Genomic DNA, 18,169 nt, shown 5'->3' on the forward strand with positions numbered 1-18,169 from the left:
CCTTTATTTTGTGTTTTGTTCTCTTTAAAGCTATAAGGGTACTTTAGCCTTTGTGTGTGTCCTGTAGCATTTTGTGTCTCAATAACAGAGTGAAAAATGTAATTGAGGAATTGGAAGAGAGATATCATCTTCTTCTTCTTCACTTCCGGTTTTGATGCAAACCTGCTTTTATTTTGAAATAAAATAAGGAACTTCTGGTTGATCAAAAATCTGAAAATAAGGACACAGTTAAAAACAGGGAAACATTTGGGGAGCCTGATGGCCTAGAGGTGATGTCATGTGCTCCATGTACGGAGGCTGTCGTCCTCGCCGCAGTAGCTGTGGATTTGAATTCAACCTCAGCCCTTCGCTGCACGTCATCCCCCTCTCTCTACTCCCAGCGTTTCCTGTCTCTCTTCAGCTGTCCTATCACATAATGGCAAAAATGGCCCAAAAAATAGATGTGCATATTACTTTTGACTTGTCAACTGAGCTGTCTGGGAAGATATTTTTAAGTGAAATGATCACTGCAGCTGTAGGAAGGCGATGACTACAGTGCATCATAAGGGACAAAATAGCAATTTTTTTTAATTTTTACATTGACCCTGATTTCATCTTGAAAAGTGTAAAAAATAAAAATAAATCTGTAATAGTCAGCTGCTTGTATGAGAGATTATTCTAAACACCTTAGCATAGTCATATGGGTGTAAAATCAGTGCACCATCTATCCATGTAGAAAAGATCATTCCAGCTGAAAACATCACTAAATCAGCTGGAAGATCTGTTAATGTTTGACTTTTATGTTTGTTTTCTCTCCGCAGAAGCCTCCGTCAGGCTGGTTTCTGTATCGACCCCAACAATCCCGTATCAGTCAGACTCTTGTAGACTCAGACTGTCAGACTCTTGTAACAGCTGAACTTGGATCTTAAGCTCTCAGATAGATTTGTTCACCAGTGTCAACAACTGAATGAATACCAATTATAGGAGTCAGTAGTTTCTCTGACTTTATCAATGAACCCTGTTTATTAAAAAAAAAAGGTTTCTGGCATACCTGAAGAAACTCTGACACTGATTTTTGTCTTTTGTCTCTCTGATGAACGCTAAACAGTCACAGAGTGTCAGACCTGCCACGGTGAAATGACTCTAAACCAACCGTCACTGTGAAGATACATATCTGTATATATATATTATTTAATTTAAATGATGATATAAGCACACTTATTTATGTTAATACTGTAATTGACATCTTAATTGACCCATCTGTCACATAACTGCATTTTACTCATCATGTTACTTCAGCATCTTTTTTCACTATGCACCACTGCACTGTTTCATATTTAGTCATGTAAATATTAGTCTTTTCTTATTCTGTTTATTGTTGATATTTAATGTTGTAGCTGTACATAAGAGAGCTCAGTTCACTGAAGTTAAATTCCTTGTGTGTGTGTGTAAGCATACCTGGACAATAAATGTGATTCTGATTCTGATCTTTCCTCCGTCCACAGTGTCCACTCTCAAGTCGGTCGTCTGCTCCACCGACGCCCTCTTCTACTTCGTCTTCTTCTACCCCTTCCCGATCTTCGGCGCCCTCCTCATCGCCCTGCTGTTCGTGCGCTACAAGAGCCGCAGCAACAGCAAGAGTCAAGAGGGCAAGAACGGCGCCCCCCTCCTGTGGATTAAAGAACCTCACCTCAGTTACTCCCCCACCTGTCTGGACCCTCCCGCGCTCAGCCTGCACCCCGGGTCCGTCGACTAAAAAGCCGGGACCCGCCTATGCCTTGCGTACGTCGCAGATGCAAACACAATGCCAGGGAGCGGATGTGGACTCCACCTTCAGACTTCAAACTGTCATTCACTGCTGTGTTAGTCGATCAGTTTAAAAAATCCTACCCTGGTGGCTGATTGTTTATGTTAATAACTGTGTGTGTGTGTGTGTGTGTGTGTGTGTGTGTGTGTGTGTGTGTGTGTCAGGGTATGGATGAGTGTGTGTTTGAACTAGATCTTGTGGGCCATGTTAACAAGGTTAATTGTGCGAGTACTGAGGGGGGGGGGGGGGGGGCGGGATATTATCATGAGCCTCTCTCTCTTCCTTTGTTTTCTGTTGACCTCCTAGCTGCATTTGTTTTTTTTTATTACTCTGAATATTTGTCTATTTTTCAAAGAGATACAAAAAAAACTGCACATGAGATCATCGGCCGATGCGGAAAAACAACGTTTAAGAGAAGGAACTCTATAATCGACTCCGGCGTCTGAATGGAAGCCCAAAAAAAAAACTCTCCGCACTGATCCAAGAGCAGCCACAGCCTGGCCCCACTATGTTGGTTGCCATGGTGATTCTCTTGCGCCCACTGACTCGGTAGCTGGTTGCTTTGGTTGCCAGCCTGCATAGAGACAAAGGCAAGGACACACAAGTCTGTGTCCTAAAGTGAGGATGTGTGTTAGTGTGTGTTAGTGTGAGTGTGTGTGTGTGTGTGTGTGTGTGTGTGTGTGTGTGTGTGTGTGTGTTGGCCCACCTGCCTCCACAATGAATTTGCCTTGGCAGACAGAAACAGGTCCTCGTGTGCCACTTAAACACTGCCAGACACTCTGGCCTTAGCGAGAGACCGTTCCGCCCCTCCTCTTCGACCCTCCTCGTTTCTGAAAAGGAGACAAGCGAGGAGAGGAAGAGGGGGAAGAAACGTCCCCGATGATGGAGGATAAATGAACAGTGCTCTCCTGCCGAAGTTACTCGTACTTTCACATGAGGGAATTTTCCTTTTTCTTTTTTTTTTCCGGTGCCAAGATTTTTTCCACACTGTTCTCTGCAGCTACTGTTTGAAGTGTTTAAAGAGACGAGGGAAGCTGATTGGTTCGGAGGCAGATTGTAAATATGTCTGCTTACCTCCTGCTGTGGTTTTTATCGGCCTTTTGGGCCAAGAGGGCAATTTCACATGCAGTCATGTTGAATCAGTCGGATTGCCCTGCTTAAATAACGCAGTGGGGGGTTGTTGACTGAAATTAAATTCTTGCACATATCTTTAGGTTTGCCCAGTATGACCACTCCGTCCTGTCTTTAGAAGATATCAGAGATGCACATTAGTTTAAAGAAAGACATTTTATTTGTTAAAGGCCCCCACTGAGGATCATAAGTGTGTAGATGTGCTTCAAAAATGTAACCTGCACATTTTTAAGAAAACCAGATTTAATGAGTGTGGGCATATGTTTTTGACTTTTGTCTTTATTTTAAAGATTTTTCTATTTATTGTTTTATACTACTTTGCATAGCTTTGTAAGATTTTTTCTTTTGCTTTGAAAATTCTCTAAGAAGAAGTGTTGCTGCTTGTGTTGCCAGGCAACTGCACCCGAGCAAGATTATGTCAATATCCTGTGTGTTGGCAATGTGGTAGATGTAGAAATGCTAGATTTGTCCTGCGCGTTGCAGCCTGTAGCATTTCATCACCAGATTGTCGAGTTTGGTCGGTGTCAAAACACTGTTTTCTCTTCACCTATAAAAGACTGTGGCTTTACTTGTACAATAGTTGAACAGACGAGTCACAAAAATCAATTCACTTAATGCTTTTTTCTGCTTAAGTCGCTTTTATTTATGGAAATTTGACGTAACACCTGAGTAGGATGTTTGCTCAAAGCGGGCCCGATGCTGAACTGTTAGAAAACATCTTTGTTGTCATGGATTCTGGCTGAACGGCCTCGTCCTCCGCTCCCCCCCGACGCATGGCAGACGGGTTGAACATGTGTATCACCAGAGGTGTGACATCATCGACCTGACCTGGGGCCTAACCCTTTCACTGCCAAGACTGAACATGAGAACTCTTGAAAAAACTCGACATCGTTGTCTCAATCGTGTCAACATGTATATTGCATGACAATACCGCAGGAGGACTTTTGATGTTTTGTAAAAACTTTGAACTCTTTGAGCATTGTGTTTGTGTGACAGAGCAGTGCCCAAAAACACACACATGACTTCCTGAGCCAAGAGTCAAAACAAACCCCACCACCCCCCCCCCCCCTCCCCCCCCCCCTCCCCCCCCCCATTGCCATCAACAATATTTAACTAACACCACCAGACCCTCTGTGAGCCTGTGAAGTAATCTATTTCAAGAATGGGTGTTGTGGAGATTGTGTTTGATATTAATGCTCATATATGTCTTTTTAAATGTTTTGCTTTTATGCAACACTTCATTAAACAGATTTATGTCAAAAAGACAAACATACGTACCTGATGCTAACAAAAGATTTGATGAGATTTTGACTTCTTTCACTGTTTTTTTTATTTTTTTTCTGGTTCATTTCATGTTCACCACACTCTTCTAGTTTGGAGTAAGGAAGGTGCTGTGAAGTCCCACCGGCCGACTCGTTATATAAAAAGTGTTTTCACATGAGTTATATGAAATGGAAAATGTTCTTATGCAGAGACTTTTGGTACTGTTGTGTAATACAAATACTGAATATTGCAAGCTAATGAGGAGTGAATTATGTAACATGATGATAATCACTGTCTTAGTCTCAGAAAGAATCTGTGTGAGAGAAACTGCTCGTACAATTGGAAAATGTTTTTATCCATAGAACTACCTTAAAGTAAAAAAAAAAAGCTTTTCATGCAGGTACATGCTACAACTAGCAAATAGCACGTGTGAGGTATGATATGAGAAAGATTACATAATTGTGATGCGTGTGAGTGAAATTAATTTGTAGATGATGTGTGATCTCACACAGCGATGGCAGCCATGTTGAGACCTTGTGGGGATGAAATGTTGCCTCATTATTTTGCAATATTCAGTGTTTGCACTGCCTTCCTTTTCCATTATAAACAGTCTTTAGCCTCCTGTTGCTATGTGATGTGATGCTAGTGCAAGTCAGAGGTGTTTATACATCAAAACTGCAGGAAGAAAAAACCCTTCTGTGTGTTTTTAGGCTGGAGTAACAGAAAGAATAATTGATGGAGCTGTCTGAAAGATGTTACATGATTCATAAGTAATGCTTCTAAATATTTTTTACTAACAATTCAACGGACGAATATCGTCATGCCTAGCTCGTTATAATTTTTTTCATAAGCGAGAAAGCCTGCAGGAGCTTGTTTGGTGCTTCTATTGCCTTTTTCTTCAGTCTTGAACATTCCCAGGGCTGCAGGTTGTGAAGACGGTGCCACTGAACAGCTGCTCCTGCTTCAGCCTCGGCGTGTAAAATCGCTTTATCTTGGTTTTAATTCCTGCAAAAAATGCATTTCATCTCTCCAGACTCGAGCCAGGAAGTGCAGGCCATTGCCGTGGTGTGTTTGACGTCCCAGCTCTGCCGTCATCATCCGAGCTGTATGGTCAAACATTGATGATGTTTGGGTTGTTCTTTTGTTGAAATAATGATATTTTTACCAAACCCTGGCTGCCTCCCAAGATTCCTCCAGACGCTCTGACAGTATTGTAGCTGGTTTTTTGAGGGCTGCATGTTTTGGGCTGTGTGCTGGCACCAGATTTAGGTGTAAAATAGTTTGTGGTGATATTTTCAGTTCAGCCAGTGACGCTTTATTTTCAGTGATGTATTTTTATATGACCATGTTTTTGTTTTGTTTTACTTAATTTAACTTTCCTTTGTTACTTTATGAAATAGTTGCCCATCGTGACCGTTAAAAAGGCACTTTGCTATTGTCAGTTTACTGCAATAAACTACTTTCAGTGCATCTTCCTCTTCTACTTTCAAACACATGCATTTTGTAGTTTTTCTAAATTATATTTTTAAAGCTCCTCAAAACAACCGTGATTTACAAAAAATACTGCATGCAACCTTGTCAACCATCGAGTTCTGCTTTAACCCCGAGGTTAATGCCCTGCAGGCAGCGTCTCATGTCTGCATGAGAGTTTGACCTCTTGAGACCCTCAGCCAGCAACCAGACGCTTTATTTACTCTGAATGTTCTGTTTTTCTGTTTGTGAGAGAAAGAGCGAGAGACAGAGAGCGAGAGGGAGAGAGAGAGAGAGAGAGATGGATTGGGTCAGCTTGTCAGAGGATAAATGATGCTTCGAGGACTGCTGCAGGTTAACCAGGCACTTTTTTTTTTGACAACCTCAGCAAATCACATCTCACCATTCATAACTCATCCATTTGCAGATGGACTTTCTCGCTCTTCCACCACCTCTTCCACCCACACACACACACACACACACACACACACAGTAAACTGACTTCAGTCCACACCTTACATAAACTTGACTTCTTCTCCCATGAATTCATATTAACTCATATTGATGCACACATACCCAATGAGACCGAGAACAAACACCGCCACCCCGTTCCAGAAATCACAGTGACACAAAGCCACACTCGCTGCAAGAAACATCAGTTTGGTGTTTCTTGTGGAGTCACTTGTTCGTTTCCCTCGGTTCTGTGATGCACGCCGGCTCTCTTGCAAGAAGGGCTTTTGGTCGACTCTTGACGAAACAATCCGCCTCGACTGAAAGAGCCCCCACACTCAAAGATCTATTGATGCTGCTGGAAGCGCCGATAGCAGGCACGCTGATATCGCTGATGTTATTGTCAGCCGGCTCCGTCACAACTTCACAGGATGCAAAAAAAACCCCACTGAATCCTCCCGCCTTTGAGCGTTATATATTCCTGTCCCACTTTCTCCATTATTATTTTTTTCTTGTTCTCTGTTTTCCATTTTCTCCAGCGCACACCCATATGAGAAAAGATCTACTTTGCATAAAAGTAAGCAAAGCTCACAAATCCATAGTCCTCAACTATCGCAGAGGATTCAGACACCAGAGGGCACACATGGGCAGACAGTACTTAACGATCCAGAGCAGTGGGGTAGCATTCAGGCAAAATAGATTATGATTGATGTCTAGCGAGAGAAGGGGCGATGTAGAGAATGTAAAGACAGGGAGGTTTGGAAGGCATGATAACAAGGACCGAGATAAATCCATAAAGATTAGTGTGGCTCAGGAGAATACAGGTGTGAATATCAGAAGGGGAAGCTTGCTTATTATACAAAACATGTGCTTACTAATGCACAGCACTCCACTATAAGCAGGACAGATATGTTGTTGGAGACATAAGGAGGTACAAAAGCAACAGCTTGTGTAGAGTGTGACTGGTCTTTTTTAAGGCCTGAGCACAGCTTGTTTCACTCACCTCTATATGATACTACCCTGCAATGTGTGCTATGACTCACTGTGATGCAAGAACGAGTCGATAAAAAACAGCGAGAAATCTTGTTCATACACAGACAGTGCACTGGTTTTAAATAAATAAATGTAAGTGAGTAATAAAAGAAGTGGGAGAAACAGATGTACCACCTGTACTGCTGAAGATGGCTCCATAATTTGCTATTGATGTAAGTCTAAGACGGCGCCATCTGTGTGAATTCTGCTGATAAAAAAGGATCAATAGTTGTATTAAGGGCGTGTTAGTTAGGACTCTTGGAAAAATGTTAACCATGGAAACTTCTGCTGAGCAAATCCCATGCTTCATGTGCAGCACAAAACATACTGACATTCAAAACACAACAACAACCGGCGGTCCCACATCATTCATTATGCAGCTGAAACATGCACAAATTTTTACAAACACATAAACTGACATGCACACGGGAATATTCTCGTCCCATCTATATTTGATAAACTCTTAAATCCTGTGTCTGTGTGTGTGTGTGTGTGTGTGTGTGTGTGTGTGTGTGTGTGTGTGTGTGTGTGTGTGTGTGTGTGTGTGTGTGTGTGTGTGTGTGTGTGTGTGTGTGTGTGTGTGTGTGTGTGTGTGTGTGTGTGTGTGTGTGTGTGTGTGTGTGTGTGTTTCCACTGGCTCTACCTTCAAAGTAGTGATGCTAAGGTTGCTGCTAAGGCAATGCTCCCCTGAGATCTCTGCATTTAGTCTCTATTCTCAAAGGCCCCCTGAAAGCCTGGAGATTTAGTCAGATGTGGAGCTAATTAACTCGTTCTTTTGTTTGTTTTATTGAGTGTTTAAATGTGAATCTAAATACCTGATAGGTGTGTGGACTTAGCTAAACATGTAGCCTATAATTTGAAAGGAAAACAGTTTTGTAAAGGTCATTTTAGTCTTAGCCTTTCTTCTCAGATGTTAATGTTGAGTCTTGCTGGTGCATGTTGCAGTTCTCTCCTATCCAATGATGGGATTACCAGAGGGAGTTTAACATCCAGCTTCAGTGAACAGAAGTAGATGAAAGGAAGTTTCTAGTCCTGGGGCAATTTTAAACAAGACTAATGAGAGTCAACAGCTATGCTGTCTGCTCTTAGAGGCTTTACTTAGGCACAACTTTAAGCTAAATGCTAACATGCAAATACTTGAACGTTTACCTAGTTAACCACATTTGTGTGCAGCATTTGAACTAGTGTTTTAGTCAAGACAGTGATTAAGCATAACTTTATTTAATTTAGCTTTTAGATTATTATAACAAGCTCAAATGTTACTCAGGAACAAAACCACATGCCCTCAATTTTCCTTCAAGTTAACGCTGCATCAGCTACAAAATTACAGCTTGCTGTCATGCATGTAATGATAATTAGCCAGAGGCAGTTCAGTTAGATTTCTGCAGTTGTGGTCTTGACTGCTCTTGAAATGAATCCTGAATATTTTTTGTCAGAGACCGAGACTGGATATAATGTGGTTGAGTATTACAACCTCTAATGCTAACGTATGCTAATACGCCACGGAAATAGGACGACCGAGGTTGATGGGAAATTAAGCATGAAGGTATTTCTTATAAACCATTTTGACCTGACTGTTGCCCTAGATGAGTAATTATCATTTAGCTTGGGAAAAAAAAAAATCAAAAGGCTTTGATTTTACATTTAACAAGATGAAGTAGGTCTACTTAATCCAATCCAAGACCTGCTAACCACATTTCTAGTTCTATAATAAAATCCATACACGCAGATGTATGATCACCATAAGAAAAGAGAAGAACTACGCTCATAATGTAAGCACCACAGTGTGTTCCCTGAAGCATTTTAAAGAGCTGTATCGTAAACGAGGGCTGAGAAGCAGCTGCTCTCTGACACTGCATCCCCTCTGTGAATCACTGCTCACTTCTCCATTAGGAGTACAGGATGCAGACTTCAGTACAGTATCCCACCTTGCTTGGGGGCAAAGCAGAGATTTTTGTAACATTGTACCAGGCAAGTTGTTATTTCAATTGTTAATCAGATGCTGCACATTGAATCAGATGAAGACTTTATGCATAAGTAAAGGTGGCTACAACAGAGAGCTAATCAGAGACGTGCATCTGGTTCTCCTGTGGGATGCCGAGTAATTATGAATGAGCAGGAGCAGGCAAAGCGAGTTCACTAATGTGCCTTTAGTGCTGAAGATGAGAAGCAGAAGAATATAATTCGACTAGCTATATAATGATCCCAGAAAAGGGGGAAGGGTGAGCCATGGAGGCAAAGAGAATACAGCAGGGAAAAGATAGCACTTCATAAATGGCAGCTTAGAGTGCAAGGGATGGTGAAATAAATTGGAAGGAAATGGTAAAAAAAAAAAAAAAAAAAGTCCTCCTGGGACAAACAGCTTCAAACAGTATTTGGATGAACGTGTTGAATATTTGACAGCATATAATATACAAGGGTTTTTCTTTCAGTGAGTCATCTCTTAACATCCTGAATACAGTCAAAGAAACTGGTTTTATAACGCATCCTGGTTTTTACATTTACAGGTAGTAGCTCCCTGTAGTGGTTTGTGATCCAGTGGGTGAGAAGCAGACCCTGCAGGTCCTGAGGGAGGACCCTGATGTTTGTTAATCTGACCTCCTGCACCGTGTAGTTTATACATCCTGTGATACTCTGTCAGAGTCTGAACCCACCTCTGACCCCCCCTCACGGCTCTGCTCTGATGATAAAAAGCTACACATGATGGCTGCCTGACTCGTATCAGTTTAAAATCCTTTCTGGACTTTCAGTTCACCACTAACTGATGTTTCACTGATTGAATTCTCAGGGTGGGAAGCTGAAGTGCTGTTAAACTGTAATTATTCTGCTGCATTCTGCTGAGTTACAAACTGTATGAACTGGAATGTAAGATATTATCATTTTATCACCGCACAATTGATAAGCAACTGAAAAGATCATCTGGAGGGTCATTGGGTCAAGTATGCTGACAGTGCAGAGTAAGCAATTGTAAGCATTTAACCAAATAACAGCTGATAAAACCGTCAGCTAGCTGTCATGGAGGCTGTCGCTTCACCTCCTCTCACTTGATCAACAACAATCATTATTCAAATCTGGAAGTTCATCAGGCTGCATGAAAAGTCAAAACTACTTTTTGTAACTCGTAACTAAGTTAGCTTATAAAAACTTTTTATATGTGATGTTTTGATCCAGCAGATGTCGCCCTTGAGCACCAGCATGAAACCAAAACAACTGGCGCTGCATTGTTGTGTTAGCATGCTAATGCTAGCGATCTTTATCATGCTGGTATCTTCACACTGCATGTAAATTTACCTGAAATGAGCGTGATCTAGAAACACAGTTAAGCAGTGAGTACAGTATGTTATTCTTCTTTTCTCTAGTCCCTCAATTAAACAACTTTTATACACGAGGGGAGGAGTCAGCCGGCCGTCCGGGCGATGTAAACAAACTGAAGATAGGACTCTGAAAACTCTGAAAACATCACAGACAGTGGGACTCGGGTGTTACACCCATTGTAGACAGTCATGACTCACAGAGTTATTTTCAGAGGAGATACTTGATTTATATATTTAAGTGTGAAACATCACATTTAAAGACTTTAAGTATTAAACCAGCTGCTGTTTTTACCTCAGCTTACGTGCTGTCGTTTCATCTCTTTTTAAATGTTCAGAAACTGAAGAGACAAACCGTATTGAAAATCTAGACGGACATCAGGCAACATTAAAAATTATAAACATTTGACTACTGATAAGGTACAGACAGTTTAGCGAGCTAGCATGACCAAATACTGGCTATACTGTTATACTGAGGTTGCATGGAGGCTTTAATTTAACCCCTTCTCAGCTGATCAGCAATTTTAGAGAAAATCAGTATTAAAAAGCTGCAGACACATCAGGCCACATTTACATTTAAAAAAAAAGCCCATTGGGGGGGCGCTGATGGCCTAGCGTTTAGGGCGTGCCGTATCTACAAAGGCTCCATCATTTTTCTATTATCAGGATAAAAGGTCAAGCGCTGATGGATTTCTGACCGTTTTACCCCATCTATTAGGCTCCTGTTTTTAACCACTAATGGTACCTGTGGATGTGGTTGTCATGGCACCAGAGTGAAGTCCTTCCTGGTTCACTTTGATGTATAAGTTAGGGCTCAGTATGTGGGATATTATGTGTCTCTCTCCTGTATGAGCAACCTCTCTACACACTGCTTCTGTGATTGTTCACATCACCGCCGCTCACATGCCTCACTCTGAATTTAGAATTTCTTGATAAATGAACACATGTGGTGTGTAAACAGAGTGACACAATCTGGAAAGAGAAGCTGTCAATTAGCTGAGAATGAGACTGCGACGTGGTTTAAGGAATGTGGAGCATGTGTAGGTGCTGACTACTCCCTCACACTGAATTATGTCCCCGTCTCCGCGCAGCAGCAGTGACACTGACGTACAAAACGCCTGTCATCCTCTATTAAAGCGGAATCAGTCACAGGAGATTCCCTCGTTCTGTATAAACACGTGTTTTTACACACAAACTCTCTTATCACACGCTCTATAGGAACACCGATGTAAACATATGCATTGATCCGGTGAGCAAAAGTGATGACATTAATCTACCATGTTCAAATGAAAATTCAGATTTTTTTTTGGCATCAATTTTTCAGCGGGACTGTGACTCGCCTCTGAGACATGTGCTGCATTATTGAGAGTGAGCTGCTTCAGTTTGAAGTATGTCATGGGTGATTCTAGTTGACAGGAGACATTCTTTGAGTGGACAAAGACATGGAGATAACATAGACATGTCTTTAGTCCTTCTGGGTGTCCCCAGGAAAAAGGTTCTACTTTTGACTCTGGTTCAATAAATATTGAATTGATTCCCTGAAAAAAGCTTCCCACTCACCAACGTGCTGCTCACCAAATGGTCAGAGGCACCAGCCCTGCGTGAAGCACTTGTTCATGAATGTATGGATTTAAACTGACAGGAGTTAAGTTTTCAAATAAAGGGCACATAGACAGTATCCACTCTGCAGCAGCACTCACACTGTGTCCCATCCTCCGCTGCACATCGAGCTGCACTGCTCTATGAATCATACATTCAAGTTCTGTTTATGATCCAGAGCTGTTTTAAAATGGATTCATGCTCACACATTTATGATGCAGCCTCACTATCTTATCTCTCGTTTTCTTATACTGACTTGAAATCCCCGAAAATATGGGGGGGTGTTTGCACAAAGTCGCCACCTAGTGTTTGAAAAAGGAAAAGGTAGTAAAATCATGAAGAGCTTTGTAAAAGTGTCAAAAAAAAAACCTCTCAGGTAAAAGTATTGGATCATTTAAAAAATCTGCACATCAGTAAATGTTCTAATTATTTGACTAAATGCTGCATAACAGATCATGTCTTTTAAGTAATAATAAGTATAAGTACTGATTATGTTTATATAGCATTTCCATCTTCATGAGAACACCTTTTTTGTGATAAAGTAAAGTCAAAAGTTGTGTGAAATCAATTTCAGCAATTTATTCTGGCCTTGTCAAACAGCATGCTAACATTTTGGAAGATTCCCCCCCGTGACATGGAGGCCATGGAGTTGACATGGCCAGAATAAATTGGTGAAATTGAGGTTTGACAGCTTTTTGTCCTGAAGATCTGTGAGCGTGCTTCCTGCTTTACCTTCAGTTATTCAACAGCAGAATATGTAGGAAGACATTTTCTGATGCATGCGGTCAAAATGGAACTTATTTATTAATATTACTAAATGTTTGATCGATGTTTCTACAGCTATTTGATTAATCAGGGTTTTTATTTTATGTCGAAATAGGCCAAATATCTGTACATCCTTTGGCGCCTTAAGATAAGACGATCGAGAGGTCAAATTCAGTAGAAATCTATTTGAGTATTAAAACACTTTCCAATAAATTGAATTGCCCCCTGGGGACAAATAAAGTTTTTTGAATTGAATTGAATACAGAGAGCAAAAAGCAAACAGGAACGTGTGGAATCCACTCGACTTTATTTGAATCTCTTTGATCTGAAAACTGAATCTCATGAAATCTGTGTATGAACATTATTCTTGCTCAGTTTGGTCTCTTAAAGGCTTTATATGTGATTTTTTGATCCAGCAGATGTCGCCCTTGAGCACCAGCATGAAACCAAAACAACTGGCGCTGCATTGTTGTGTTAGCATGCTAATGCTAGTGATCTTTATTATGCTGGTATCTTCACACTGCATGTAAATTGACCTGAAATGAGCGTGATCTAGAAACACAGTTAAGCAGTGAGTACAGTATGTTATTCTTCTTTTCTCTAGTCCCTCAATTAAACAACTTTTATACACGAGGGGAGGAGTCAGCCGGCCGTCCGGGCGATGTAAACAAAGTGAAGATAGGACTCTGAAAACTCTGAAAACATCACAGACAGTGGGACTCGGGTGTTACACCCATTGTAGACAGTCATGACTCACAGAGTTATTTTCAGAGGAGATACTTGATTTCTACATTTAAGTGTGAAAAATCACAAATAAAGACTTTAAGATAAAAAAACAGAAAAAGAGAGATGTCACTTTGTGTGATATCAAAAGAATATTTCAAATGGAAGTAAAAAAAAAAGATTAATTAAGAAAAGTGATGATGCTCTTTGGATCGTTTATTTCATGATTTATTTTAACTTCAAACTTACAGTTTTTACAGAGTAAATCAAACAATGTTCAGGAATGTTTTGAGATTTGAAGTCTGCTTAACCTCCCCCCCTCCCTCCCCTCCCCCCCTCCCCCCCCTCCCCCCTTCCTCCCCCCCCTCCCCCCTCCCCCCCAACCCGGATAGCGATGAGAGGAGATTGTGACAGAGCAGGACCAAGTTCAAAAAGTTTTGCAGAGGCACGGTGCAGCTTCACTCACATCAAAGTGATCTCGCTTTGACCAGCTTTACGCCGCCACACAAACCGCTCTGACCGTGACCCTTGACCTCCGCTCCAGATATGAATGTCTGAGTCTTTTTCGCGCTGGCTGCTGTGTGTGTTGTGTTTTCTGGGACGGACACGGGGGGGAACACATTTCAGCGGTCCAGTGAACGTTTCTGGATTGCGTCGGCCACCACGGTGCGCAGGAGGGCGATGACAGAGCGAGGGTCGTCGCTGCTGACCACGGCGCTGCCCGATACGATCATGTTAGCTCCCGCCTGCGGCAAAACGCAAACACACTCTTAAACACACACTCGCTGCTGAAGAAACTCACAAAACCTGATTTGTTTTTTTAAACGTGTGTTTACATTTCTCACCTCTGCACACCTGTGGATGGTGTCAGGTCCGACTCCTCCGTCTACCTCGATGTCTAACGAGGGGAACTGACTCCTCAACCAGCTCACCTGACACACAAGAAAATAAAACAGATGTAGACGTGCATGATGACCCTCTCTACAACTTTAAGACTCCAAAACTTCTCGCTTAGCATTTTATCTTCAAACTGAGATCCAGGGAACAAACTTTCCTGAGGACAGTTTGTGTTTAGAATATAAACATATACCACAGAATCTGTACATTTCTCCAACTTTCACATTTCTCTACCAAAACTACAAAGTGCACCTCTAAGATGTATAAACGACTGAGCTGTGGTGAAGTTCTGTGCTTCTTTTTAGCCTGTGATCTGTTACAGGCGTTATAATAACAAACTAACTTTTACATACTAAAAAGAGAAAATAGAGAAAGAAAGGATGAGGCAGAAAACTGAGTTCCACACCCGTCATGTAACTTCAAGTCAAACTCTAAAGTGTTTTTTTGTTTTTGTTGTTGTTTGTGTGAAAGTGATTTTCTTCCCTGTTCTGTGGATTTTATTCACCTTGGGCATCATGTCTTCCATGAACTTCTGCCCTCCAAAGCCGGGTTCAACAGTCATGACCAGAGCCATGTCGATCTGGTTAGCCCACGGGGCGAGCTCTTCAACTGTCGTTCCAGGCTTTATGGCCACACCCACCTACAAAACACACACAGAAATAAAACACACAGAAAGTGAAGTCGCCTGAGTACTTTACACCAGGCCTATTCAGCTCCGGCCCGCAGATCACTTCTACTTACAGTTTTTAAGAAAATAACTCAAAGGGGGGGGGGGGAAGAATGACTGTCATTGTTGCCACCATAAAGTTTTAAAAACAGCTCAGCGCTCCTGTTTAATAGAATATCTTTGATCCTGTGCTCGCAGCCTATCACAAGCTTCTGTTGTTGATGAGAAAAACGGCTTTCACGCTGTGCACTGCTGGGCGGCCCCCCGGGGTCCTTAGTAACAACTCACATTGTCTGACACAGATAAACCTTTTTACAGTTCAGGTCACTTTCTTGTAGACGATCGTGATAAAACTAAAGATTGTGTTTGTGCACGTCTCCATGATCACGTCGCTCACCTTCATGCCACTGTCTCTGATCTCCTTGATGAGGTTTCCGGGGTTGGTGGTGGCCTCCAGGTGGAAGGTGTACTGGTTGGCTCCTGCTGCAGCCATGGGCTTCACCCACTGCTCGGGCCGAGACACCATCATGTGCATGTCTGCAACATCACAACTCTCACTCTCAGTACTCTCCTCACAAACAGCTGCAGCACGATCACCTTTATGTTCCTGAAGAGCAGCATATGTTTGAGTTGTCTCTCACCAAAGAACGGATCCTGGCCGACACACTTCCTCAGGCACTCCACCATGGGATGTCCGAAAGTGATGTTGGGGACAAAATGTCTACAGAGAAACAAACACACATTAGTACTTCCTGCTGTGATGAAATCTCCTCACCTTGCACAAACAGCTGCACACTTAACCTGCACGTCTTGCATCATAAGAGGAAGAGGAAGAAGAAGAATTTGACCCTGAGGTTTAGAAAGCTTCTTGACTCAACATGTTTTAAACACACAAACATTTCCTTCCCCCAGATTAACTTTTGGCATGGTAGCATAGCTTGTTGATGTTAGCCAACTTTAGCTCGCACAGACTGAACTTTCAACAGGCTTGCTCGTGGTTAGCATGCTAGTTGATGTTTCGTGCAGACACACCGACCCGTCCATGACGTCGAGGTGCAGGTAGTCCGCCCCGCTCTCCATCATCCGGACACACTCGCTGCCCAGGCAGGACAGGTTGCTGCTCAGGATGGACGGGCCGATCCTCGCCATGTAAGCCATGCTGCACTCTGAATGCTGTTGTTACTATCCGACCTGTCTGTCTGTCTGCAGCCCGGCAGAGAGAGAGACAGTTAGCAACAAGAGAGTGGACAACTTCCGCTGATCACCTTCAAAATAAAATAACCATTAAACTTAGAAAAAATACCCTGAACTCACTAGAAGAGTTCAGGGTGATTTGGACCTTTTTTATTATTATGTATTATGAGAGTTTACAGGTAACACTGGATAAGGATGAATAACAACGTTGAGGTGGAACAGAGGTGACCCCCCCCCCCCCCCCCTCCTATTTATTTATTTAATTTCATCACTATTATTTCTTTATCTAATTTCCTTTTTTTCTTCCTTTCTTCTGTTTATTTTATCTGACCCTTTTTATTTATGTATTTATTATTTTACTTTTTATATGTATTGCTTTACATTTTGTCTGTTTGCATATCTATGTTATTAATTGAAAACCCAATAAAAACTGTTAAAATAAAAATAAAATAACCGTTTATAATAAATCACAATGTTTAGTTAATTAAAGTTCTGAATAAATTTGGTATTAAAAGATGTTAAGGATAAAATATCAGTCCTTCGTAGTATGACGACTTCTGACAGATTATTAATTTGAAACTTCCTGTTTGGATGATTAGACTGTTTGGTTTGCATCATTGAAACTTGTATTTCCTGTGTAGATATTTTTTTTCTTCTTCAGTTTGGAACATAGACTGTAAATATTCGACACAGTAAAATACTTTTGCTCATGTGACTCTTGTGCAGGCTTTTAAGGGTGTACTTTTTTTTAAAATGGATTTTCTTTTTTCAATATTAATACATAGAAATAATTGTGCTTGTGTCGCACATTTAGTTGCGTTGATTTCAATTTCATCCAGTGTTTTAATCTTGTTTTTTTATCGTACCATTATTTAATCAGTAATAAAATATCAAGCCCCTGCAGAGCTACTACAAAAAGAAAGTCTATTCTGACCAATTAGTTTTGGTTTACTTAACGTTTATACTAAGACTATTAGTATTAATTATTTTAACATTTTTAATTAATTAATTTGGTGGTTTTGCATAAATTTTTGCTTCAGTAATTACCTTACACAAATATCATTTAATTACATTTTTATTTTGAAGGCAAAATATCCGAGCATCCGCTCTCGCCGTACGTGTCAGCAGGTAACTTGATGCCCTGATTCTGGTTTTACACTTCCGCCTACAAAATAAGACAATGCCCACTTCTGACACTAGATGACGCAATGCTCATGTGAGTAATGAACTCTCTTCTCTGCTCGACAAATATAAATACAAATGTAAATATAAATATAAATATAAATATAAATATAAATATCTGTTTGTTGTTTCAAAGAGGAGAATGATGCAGTAAAACAGGCTCATGTTAGCTTCCCTCTCAATAGAGTTAAAACTTATATTTTTTATATACTGCAACGTCCTCCAGGCTGCTATTAGTCCTTTTGTTTTTAAACTGAGAAGTCATGACAGAAAATGATGTGAACAGAACCTGTAAAACATTTTGCTGTTTGGCTGTTTTCAGTCCAAAGAGACTTTTTTGGGTTGTTTTGGACTAATAGTTTTGCAATCTGTCTACTGTGGAAAGCACAAGAAGGCAAAACAAAAATGGCCAAACCTATTGAACCACTTTCAAATAATCCAGCAGCACATTCCCTCTGTCTATTTTCTCCCTGTAATTGGCACTTCATTTAATGTTTTGATGTCTCTCCATCTGTCTCTGCATTCTGCTCTGCCATCACTCAACACTGACAAATAAATAAAAAACAGAATTTAAAATATACGATAAATGTCAGAATGAGAAGATTGTTTGCATATAGGTGGCATTGCGTTTGCATTGGCGCCTTATGGAAACATGCATTTAATGATTTCAAGTTGTTTGGAGCTTTTAGGTTTATTGAT

General features: G+C 41.0%; 2 protein-coding genes across 2 annotated transcripts in view; one reads left to right on the top strand and one right to left on the bottom strand.

The window, feature by feature from the left end:
• The window catches only part of igsf3 (immunoglobulin superfamily, member 3), a 78,176-nt gene extending 72,526 nt beyond the window's left edge, over positions 1-5,650 (top strand). Inside the window, 1 exon segment of the mRNA XM_065962292.1 lies at positions 1,485-5,650. Within this exon segment, the coding sequence (XP_065818364.1) occupies positions 1,485-1,735 (251 nt within the window). The 3' untranslated portion in view covers positions 1,736-5,650.
• An 8,241-nt stretch (positions 5,651-13,891) lies between these two features.
• Positions 13,892-16,318, bottom strand: rpe (ribulose-5-phosphate-3-epimerase). Its single transcript, XM_020660055.3, has 6 exons — positions 16,131-16,318; positions 15,736-15,815; positions 15,492-15,631; positions 14,933-15,067; positions 14,376-14,462; positions 13,892-14,276 (listed from the first exon to the last, which is right to left on the bottom strand). The coding sequence occupies exons 1-6, from the start codon at positions 16,250-16,252 to the stop codon at positions 14,154-14,156; spliced, it is 687 nt and encodes a 228-aa protein (XP_020515711.1). The 5' UTR covers positions 16,253-16,318; the 3' UTR covers positions 13,892-14,153.
• Between the last annotated feature and the right edge of the window lie 1,851 nt (positions 16,319-18,169).

This window comes from Labrus bergylta, chromosome 13, assembly GCF_963930695.1.
Source record: "Labrus bergylta chromosome 13, fLabBer1.1, whole genome shotgun sequence".
Lineage (NCBI taxonomy): Eukaryota > Metazoa > Chordata > Actinopteri > Labriformes > Labridae > Labrus > Labrus bergylta.

What these genes read in the sequence shown, in the direction of transcription:
- rpe (XM_020660055.3), bottom strand. Translation starts at nt 16,252, where the DNA reads ATGGCTTACATGGCGAGGATCGGCCCGTCCATCCTGAGCAGCAACCTG. An exon ending in CACCTCGACGTCATGGACGG is followed by an intron (nt 15,816 to 16,130) that starts GTCGGTGTGTCT and finishes GTTTCTCTGTAG; the next exon opens with ACATTTTGTCCCCAACATCA. An exon ending in TGGAAGACATGATGCCCAAG is followed by an intron (nt 14,463 to 14,932) that starts GTGAATAAAATC and finishes CTTGTGTGTCAG; the next exon opens with GTGAGCTGGTTGAGGAGTCA.